This window comes from Leuciscus leuciscus (genome assembly GCF_965113295.1).
Source record: "Leuciscus leuciscus genome assembly, chromosome: 15".
NCBI classification, from domain to species: domain Eukaryota; kingdom Metazoa; phylum Chordata; class Actinopteri; order Cypriniformes; family Leuciscidae; genus Leuciscus; species Leuciscus leuciscus.
This window is the reverse complement of record NC_138739.1, coordinates 22,777,998-22,788,325: the sequence shown is the minus strand read 5'-3', so window position 1 is coordinate 22,788,325 and position 10,328 is coordinate 22,777,998. Positions and strand designations below refer to the sequence as shown.

The 10,328-nt window shown below is 36.9% G+C and overlaps 2 protein-coding genes across 3 annotated transcripts in view; one reads left to right on the top strand and one right to left on the bottom strand.

The window, feature by feature from the left end:
* cenpp (centromere protein P) overlaps nucleotides 1-10,328 on the bottom strand; it is a 49,446-nt gene that overhangs the window by 23,042 nt on the left and 16,076 nt on the right. The window lies entirely within an intron of this gene.
* Nucleotides 3,087-9,149, top strand: omd (osteomodulin). The gene is given in 3 exon segments (XM_082138038.1): nucleotides 3,087-6,115; nucleotides 6,117-6,171; nucleotides 6,347-9,149. Coding segments are annotated over 3 exon segments (1,170 nt in total). The 5' UTR covers nucleotides 3,087-5,233; the 3' UTR covers nucleotides 6,580-9,149.

Genomic DNA, 10,328 nt, shown 5'->3' with positions numbered 1-10,328 from the left:
CTCATTGTTTACAACAGCAAAACAGCTAGATTTCGATCAATCAGCTCATTTTGTGTCCCTGTAATATAACTTGGGTCTGAATGGGTTAAATGGGGGAAAAAACAACACAGAGGGGTGGTGGCTAGAGAGAGAGGCTCTGCTCAGGAAACATATGGAACAAATCTTCAGGTTGGCCTGATCTGCTTCTGCCACGTCTTGCATACCGGCGTCTCCAAAAAACTCACAACAGGTTTGGATCATTTAGGATCTTTGAGCCCCAGAAAACACCTGAGGGATTCGGACACAGAAATTAAATTGTTTAAAGATACACCAATACGTTTCCTTCTCATATTGTGTAAACGCTTTTATGTGAACAATCCTGCACAGTATTTTTTTCACTTGTATGACGAATCAATCTTTATTAAATATCTGAAATGATCAGATATTAATGTACCTTTATGCGTCTGGTTAATTTCAGGTTTTTTTTTAGCCATTAAATGGCCTTTGGGTCTCTTGGATCACAAACAGAACATTCGGTTTAACTCTTGCAAATCCAAATAAGTAAACGTGTGTAAAATTTGAGAGCAGAGCTATGAAAAACTGATTCTAGGTCTAGTTTAAATCTTTCTTGCACAGCACACACCTCATAATTTTCCCCATCCAATTTCCCTCCAAAGTAAATGCCTTTGAACTAAGACAGAAAACAACCACCCAGCTTGTTTTTATCAGCTCCTTTCAAGAGAGCCACCAGACCACTTCCCTTCCCGGAACATTTTCAATAAAGTCTCTAAAACACTGTTTTGTTCAGACACACGTTTGTGGATTAATTTTTTTAATTAATTTTTTAAAGATTAAAATTGTAGACCAATGGTGTTTACACCAAGACTTTTGTGTTGGTCAACAGTTAAACCTTTATTTAACTGGAAAAACTATTCCATATTCACAATGTCAAACCTAAGACAATAATAATTGGTCATCTAATTGATCTTTAAGAAGCACTGTACAATAAACTAACTGTCATCATGATAAATGAGTATCGAAGCATATCGCATTCAAAATTCAAAATTCAAATGGGACTACAAACGTCCATTTGTGTTTCCCAGTTGTGAAAGCACAAAGTGTGAGAATTAAAATGCAAAGCATATGGGTATTTGCATGTTCCCCAGAAGCGATGGTCCTCTTAATGTTAATATAATTAAAGAGCATTGCTCATGTGCAGATTGCATGCTCATATACTCAACTGCTCATCTTTCCCAAGCCTAAATATTATTGTAACGTCACAAATCCATCACAAAAAAAGCCAGGCTGAAGTTTATCAAAGACCAAAAAATACGGCTTGCCAAGTTTTCACCCCCTTCCTTACAAAAAAATGCCCCAAAAGAACCTCTTGGGATCACAATCTTGACGTTTTTTTTTTTTCTCAACCCACAGTAGCGTTCATGCTGCGGAGACTTCTCAGCGTCTGCCATGTGGGCAGCAGCAAAAACAAATCTTCCAGTTGACAGAATGAGTGCTGAGGGGTCTGTCTAGCCAACTCTGAAAAAAAAAAAAAAAAAAAAAAAAACGACACTCTGTAGACGGGTCATGAGAGACCGTCTGTGGTTTTACTCTGATACAGTACAAGCACTGGAAAAAGGCCTCCATATAGTGAGCTAGAAATGTCTAAACCAATTAAATTGAACCCACTTAATTGTTGCAATGCATTTTAGGCATTTAAATTTGCCAACTGTAATCTTCCTTCTCACTAAACAAACCTTTGGATGAACACTGGCTGAAGTTTTGTTTTAATTTACTGTACATATATAGAATAGTATACATTTAATTCTGATAAAATATAATATAGGCCTAATAAATATACCAGTAGTGTTTTATTAGTATATAGTGTTAGGGAATTTACAGTTAAAGACCCAAGGACCAGATATGATTAATTAACAACAGGAGTTAGAAGTGCAGTCAATTTAAGACAAGAGTCAGAAGAATTATAATAAATTAAAGAAAAATGTAAGATAGTTTGCGGTTTCATCAGGCAGAAGTCAGCTTCACCAAGGTGTAAGCTACGTCATTACTTCAGGTTGAATGATTCTGATAGGTAAACATAGTAAATGTCCACACATGGACTGATAGGCAGTAGCACATCTCTACGGCTGCCACCAGGACCCTGAGTTAGTTACCAGTGGCCCTCCGAGGTCACAAGACTGTGTGTCTAGTAGGGCTGTCAAAATTGCTCAAAAATGACGTTCGAATATTCCCTCTAAAAAACACACGAATATTCGAACTATTCGAACATCTGGTTGCGCATTTTGTCAATGACGCGCATTACGTCAATAACAGGACAAATTAATACAAAGAGACATACATACATTTGTATAGGTAGTTAATTGAAGTTTAAACATATTTGACAATGTATTACCAACACAAAACCAAGTAAATAAACTAATGGCCAAGACCGCAGACCTCAGTCTCGCTCACTCGCAGGCACTCTTTCTCTCTCTCTCTCGCGCGCGCGCTCACGCTCTCTCTGCGCATAACGGTTTAAATGAACAACAATAAGCACATGTTGAGTGCTGATCAAGAGTTTTGTGCAACCAATTTAAGGTCGCGACTCTTGTCCCAAATATAGCAGGCTTCATTCAGTGATTGAAACAAATTTATTAACATTAATTTAAGTTTTACAGTATAGAACCGACATTGAACGCTCCGAGCGAGCTGTGCTGTGGTAAACATGGAACATTTCTGTTTAACGTTAAATAAAATGAGGCACACAATTCCGAGAAATGTGACAAGTTGACAACAAAGAACTTTTACCCTGAGGTTCATAAAAAATAAAGCGCTATTAAAAAAGAAAAAGGCTATTTATTCCATTGTCTTTTAGTGCACTGTCAACTTTCAGCAGTGACGCTGTGCTAGACAGTGCGACTCGTGTGATCAGGCAGCGCGCGCGCCCACTCGCAAAGCAGACAGCCGCGCACGCCTCTGCTTCCGCGGGCGTGTTTTTCCATATTCGAAATTCACATTCGAATATTAATTTTAACGTTCGAATTTCTGTTTTTTAAAACTATTCGAATATATATTCGAATTTAGAATATTCGTTGACAGCCCTAGTGTCTAGGCGCCAGCATGTCCAAGAAAACAAGTCAGTCAATCTCCAATAATGCCACTTAACCTGTTCCTTAACCTTTAACCAAGAATGCTAACACACACACACAGACACACAGCTTCTTCAAGGTTGGATTTCGTCGGGCTCTGACGATAAACAGGAGACTCTTCCCGAAACATCCAGATAACATGTTCTTTCTCTCAATGAAGAGGACACTGTAATATAGAACAGTAAAGTAAATGCTAAGAACTGGTCACCTAAACTGTTGGTTCCAATGACCCTTGTGACCTATAGTCGTCATGGTGAGCTAGAAGAACAGATATATGTTTTAACATATGTTGAAGACCTTTCTCAAAGAAAACGAGTCCATATTTAATTTTTTTTCTGGAAGCCGGGCTAAAGAATCCACTCCCTTCAATAGCTTTAAATCTTTTTGCATAACATTAGCTGCACTAGTGCAACACCTGTTATGAGTCTGGCCTTAATTTTGTGGGTTAAATTTTTTACTGTCCACATACAATAATGTGGACTGGATACTAGGCCATTCCTTCCAGAACTATGTCTGGAAACTTCAACCTCACCTCAACTCAACAAAAGGGGAAAAGAAGAATCAGATGAGACCACGAGGCTTTACTGAGGTCACCGAACACATGCAACCAAACGCTTCCAGAATCATTTCCACGGAAAAGAGGCAGATCACAATCTCTCCCAAAACGGCTAATGCTGCTGTGGGGGAAACCACAGAAGTAATCTTTCACGCTCGTCCCAGGAGAAAAAACATTTCCCTGCTTTAGGCAACATCGTCCAAGCTGAAGGGGCTGCTGTGTTTCATCTTGGGCACTCGGTGTTCACGATTTCACTCGGCCTCCCACAGAGAGAAAAACGACCCCACAGGTATGATATCATGATTTTAAAGATAGTACAATATATACTGCTTCGTAATGAAATCATTTTGTACTAATTTGTGTGAGATTTTTTGCAAGCATATCCATTATTCACATTGATGTCTCCAAAAAGAACTGCTTTGAGCATGACAATAAAAAGAGGTATATTCCTATTCCTCTTACATTTTAGCAACCCACATGCAAAAGTCAGGTCACAAGACTTAATGGCAATGCTTCTAAAACCTTTTTATATCTAAAATTTAGTATCCGCAGTTAAGGAATTATACACAGAAAAACTGATATTTTCTGAAATTTTAAAATGTGCTTATCAAGACAAACAAGTTAAAGGGCCAATTAAAATTGAAATATTCCTCCACATGCGGTTTGAATCAACTATGAAAAATATTTCTATGATCGATTAATGAAAAAGAGCTTCAAATTTACAGAATAAGTCATTATTTAACTGAGCAACATTAAAATCATAGCCAACATACCAACACGTCAAAGTTCTGCAGGAGACAAGAAAATGACTTGAGAGAGACTGTCGTACTGAGCAGTTACAGTAGTTAAATTAGATTAACTACTCGCTGTATTTTTTGGATCACTTTATCTAGCTGCTTTGCCAGTTCATATTAGTACTATGACCAAACTAGATATTTTTAGTGTAGGAGAATATTACACCAAATATAAACAAAAATCCAAGAAGAGTTCTTTCCTAAATTACAAGGGAGTGTTTGCCTTTCCAAAATGGTTGTGTTTAGAAGTTTTTAAAAAAACAACATAAATACCAATTAATACTAGGTCAGTCAACAACTGAGTCATAGGCTTTACCTTCAACACGCACAGTAAAACCCCTGCTGAGATAATTCATCCCAGACATCACAACAGAAGAGAACACTAAACAAATATCAACATTTACAGAAAAATGTCATATTGCCCAAAGTATGTGCAATTAGGGATGTTTGTTTAGTCTTCTGGAAAAGTACCAAACCGCTTTAAGAAGACCAAAAAAAGTGAATAAAAACCCAGTTCTTGTTTAACTCTGTCTCAAAATCTCATTGTGGTCTATTTTATGTGTCACTTTCTATTCACACTGTTTTTTTGTGGAACCCAGCACACTTAAATATTATTGTATGATATTATTGATGATGATCATTATTATACTGATTATTTCAGTACAATCAAAGTCCTAATAACCTTTTTCTAATTTTCAAAATACACTTCTTTTTTTGTGACGGTTCCAAACAGATAGCAGGGAAAAGCAAACTAAACCATGACATCATCACGGATCTTGAAAATACTATGTCTGCATTTGCTCTCTGGAGCTCTGGTACTTTCTCAAGAGCTTGACTATATCGATTACGACATAGATGACAACTCCTCGCCCGAAGTTCCTCGACAATTTGTAACTCAACAACCGGATTACGATGCCCAAATAATGTATTCGTACGAATGTGCCAGCGAGTGTTTCTGCCCCTCATCCTATCCATTTGCCATGTATTGCGACCACCGAAAACTCAAGGCGATTCCCAACATCCCAAGACACGTCCGCCACTTGTACATTCAGCATAACGACATAGAAGAGATAACTTCAAAGCCTTTTATTAATGCCACATCCCTGAGGGAAATCAACCTCAGCTACAATAAGCTCCAGTCATCTAAGGTGGATAAAGATGTCTTCAGTATACTCAAAGAACTCATTCAGTTACACCTTGAGCATAATAATCTGGAACACGTTCCTTCTCCTTTGCCAAAAGCTCTTAAAAGACTTAATTTGGGCTTCAATAAAATTTCAAAGATACCGGCTGAAGCTACACTTGAGCTTACAAAACTTACAGTGCTGGATTTGTGCAGCAACAGACTAACAGATGCAGGTATTAAAGGAAAGATCCTATCTGGCATGAAGAGCCTCATGCAAATCAACATGTGCAACAATAAGCTCAAGTCCATGCCAACAGACCTTCCAGAATCGATTCAGCAGATATCGCTGGAAAACAACTTAATATCCACCATACCCGAGGGCTACTTTAAGAAGACTCCCAATCTCTTGTCCCTACGCATGTCACACAATAAACTCAAATCCGTTGCATACATTGCCTTCAACTTGTCCAAACTGATGGAGCTCCATTTGGGCCATAACCAGCTCTCCAAACCGTTTTTTTGTTCCCAGGACCTTGGAACATCTGTATCTAAATCACAATGACTTTAAAGGTAGGTTAAAATCTAAAGGTACAAATGTAGAATAAAGCATGATGGTCATACCCTTACTTCATTTAAACAAAGAAATGCTATTCTAAAAACACATTAGAAATTGATTGAACTGTTCCACTGCAGTGTTCTCCAACCCTTTATCAAATATCAATCTAATAACGACATCTCTTTGCAGATCTGAATATCTCTCTAATGTGTCCATCACTGGACCTTGGCAACCCTAACATGCTGACCTTCATTCGGCTTGACAACAATAAGCTAAGAGGACCATTGGACTACTATGCTTACAGATGTTTCCCAAGGCTGATGATATTTTACGGAAACCAAAGGAAGGATGATGAAGATGACTCTGAACCCAAAAAATATGAAAAACCAAAAAGGCCTGGGGCAACAAGGCTATCGACATAGATTTTTGAGATGCGTCATACATAGTTCAACAAACCAAACTATTAACTATTCAAAGTATAAGAATTAATTTATGATTTAAATATTATTAAACATACACATATTAGTAACTTTGAACATTCCATTCCTTGCTGCTTGAACGTTCTATTTGATTTTCTGCATGCATGTGTATGCTTTGATGCATCTTAATCAGCATAAAATGTGTCCAAAATCGTAATTGCTATGTACGGAAAGTTCTGATTCAAAGTTTGCTTTGTTTTGCACAACGTCACTTTTCTCTCCATTAATACAGTAAAAAGCATGTATCTACATTAGTACATTGCGCTGTAATGCATGTAAATATAATAAACAACAAAGCTAGTCTTTTTCTGATGAAATTAATGTTAGATGCTTTTGAAGCTGAAAAGGGTAGGATCCAGCATGAAGGAAAAAGCAACAAAAAAGAAAAACAATACAGATCAGATGCATTTAAAATAATTGTTTATAATTACACAAAATAATTATTACAAAAATAATTATTATAAAAACCCAAATTTAACTGTTTTTCGACCCTGGCACAAAAATGACCAGCACTGACCAAACATAATTTCACTAATCATATCATCAGCTCATGGGAAAGTGTGAACATGAACTAGTCCGGTAAAATCACTCCATCATTCTGACTGGATTATAAGAGCAGACTGAGTGGATTACCATTAGTCAGGATTTGGCCCAGAAGTTGATATCAAGCATGCCCGAGTGAATTGCAGAGGTTATGAAGAAGAAGAGTCAACACTATAAATATTGACTATATGCATATATTTCATGTTTTTGCCAATAAAAGCCTTTAAATTTATGAAATGCTTATCATTGTTTTCCAGTATACCATAAGCTGCGTTTACATGGACCCTAATAATCCGTTTGTTACCGGATTAGTAGCACAGTCGGAATAAAAAAAGTCACATATAACCACGTCAATAGGAATGAATTGGCTAAATCCAATTTAAATGTAATTCGGTTTGAAAGGGGTGGAAACATACTGTAGATTGAAAACTGAAACTGGAAAGTTTGGTGCATGTGCAATGACGTAGAAATGCTGTAATGGCGTATGACGCACAGAACGAGCTGTTGTTGTTGAAGTGTCATGACTGTAGTATCATTTTTAATTCTCCTTTCACTCATCGTCTGTGAAGTGATGCAGGACAATGTTCCACCAGTCCTTGCTTCGGACTCTCACCCACAGATGCCTTGTTTTGGCCGTGGAAACAGGCTTTTTACTGCATGATAAATATAAGCAGCACAGCACAAAGCTTTGTGTACCTGTTGTCTCCAAATCAGGACCCGTAATACATAATTCGTTTTTTAAAGGTACACTGTGTAGTTTTTTAAGTATTTTATTAGCTAAAATCAATGTCTTTATTCATAAATATGTCCTCATTGGTGTAAAATTACCTCTGCCAATGATCTGACTTATCCTTGTAAGTGAAGAATTTCTTATCTTTATTTACATTGGACGGGTAAGTCCAAGGAGGCTTCCATGTCGTTCCGCCATTTTGAAAAACTATAGTAGCAGAGAGAGACAAAAAGCACTAGCCTACCTTAACACGTTTCCACAACGCATTTTCGTTCAGAGCCAGCATCACGTGACTGAAACCAGCTGAAACGGACAAGGAGATCAGTGAGAGGCGCTTGTCACTGCCCCGGCAAATTTGAAAGGCTGCACTGCACGGTACTTCATAATGCAGGATCATACTTATGCCGAGCCACAGGAGAAGGAATCCTCGTCGCCAAAAAAGTGAAACATTTAATTTAAAAGGAAACGTGACCGGCGAAACCTCATCACCCGAAAGAAAACTCGATGAAATGCTATTGGAAGACATGTTGTCATAGCTTCTTGATACATAACGGTTACCGTAGTTGCAACACGCATTTGAAAAAGTGAGGTGCTAGTTCACTATTCGTTTGAATGCAAAATGAAATTTCACCGCTAGATGGGAGAAATTCCTACACAGTGTACCTTTAAAACAAAGAAAATAAGCAATGGTAGGAGGATGCTAGTATGTTCAGACAGCGGGAAACTTGTGTATATTCAAGCAGTGTGTGCATGTCAAAAGATCATTTCCGATTTGAAGTTGGTGACAAAAATGCAAAAATCAACCCGATCACCTCAGCATTCATGTAAACACCGTGTTCAGATTCATTAATCAGAATGATTTCAATTCTGATTGAAACAAAGATTGTCCATGTAAACATAGCTATAGAAGCATGTGAAAAAATAATCTACAAATACTGAAGCAGCAAACTTTCCGAAACACAAAATTTATTTAACTGCCAATACTTTTAGCCCCACCTGTAATGCCATTTTTGGGAGCTATATACTTTAAAGTCTCACCAGATGGTAGCATTTATTGGTAGATGATAGATATAAAAAAAACGAAAACTGATTAAGTGTAAATATCAAAAGTTATTATTAATCAAAATCATTGGTCAAATAAATTATTGGTCAATCTTTACTAATTATTAGGGCTGGGCAAAAAAAATAGATTTTTCGATTTATCGTTTTTTAAAATGTGGTCGATTCAAAATCGATTCTCAAACGCTTATCGATTTTTTCTATTTTTTATTTATGAATAAAGACATTGATTTTAGCTAAAAAAAACACTAATCTTTTTAAATATGGATTTTTTTTCCATATTTATTTATCTATTAAAAGCCAGTATTAGTTTTCCTCCACTGTTCATAGGCTTGCAAACTCCATTTTATAGCTAATGCTGTGAGATTTTATGTTTGTTTTATCTTAATCATAAAATAGCCTCAACTAGTGCTGCACGATTAATCATATCGCAATCGCGATGTCAAGCCTACTCAATTATATGACGCAAAATACTGTGATTTTATATGAAACATCAAATTTGGGCTGTTAACGCAATTAACGCAGCATCTGTTAATTTTTGCCATCCTTTGGCTAGTGTTACATGATCCCGCTCTTATTCATGCAAATGTTTTTAAACCATTCATGCGCGACAAGACAAAAAAGAGCTCGCTGCCTGTGAACGTCCTGACTGTGATACACAGAAAGACTCGCGCTAATATCGTGCGTGCGCACAAGACAGCCCAAAATACAGTTCTCTTTCGCGCTTGAACGAACAATAACACACACAATTATGTCAAAATGTCTTTTTGTCGAGTATCTTTATAACAAAAGAGCAGTCTTATGATGAACGTGAAGAGTTGTGACTCGTGAGAGAATGAGGCGCATGTGAGATCCACGTCTCTGTCAGCAGCGGCTGGTCTTAAAGGGACAGTACACAGTAGCCACTAATTATCTCTGTCGTTAAAGTTAATCAAAGAACAAAGGAAACAGAGAAAAACACTCACTGCTCTTGACTAAAGAACTTTTGTAACTTTAATAAGGATTAGTCTATGTATACTTTGTAATTAATGCATCGCAGACTGTTTGATAATTTTATTCAATTTCTGTATATGTCCTACCTGTTAGACAGGAAGGGCACAGGTTAATATGATATGCAATAGGGCTGCAACTAACGATTATTTTGATCATCGATTAATCGGACGATTATTTTTTCGATTAATCGGATAAAAAGTTTATTTATATTTAATTACTTTTTTTGTTTATTATAACTAAATAAAACCCTAAATCTGGGTATTTATGTGTAAAAGTGTACTTTAAAAAGTGCAAAAGCCACACATTGAGTTTTACTAATATAATCTTTAATTTTGACATAGTGGCAACACTTGTCCATATATCAGTA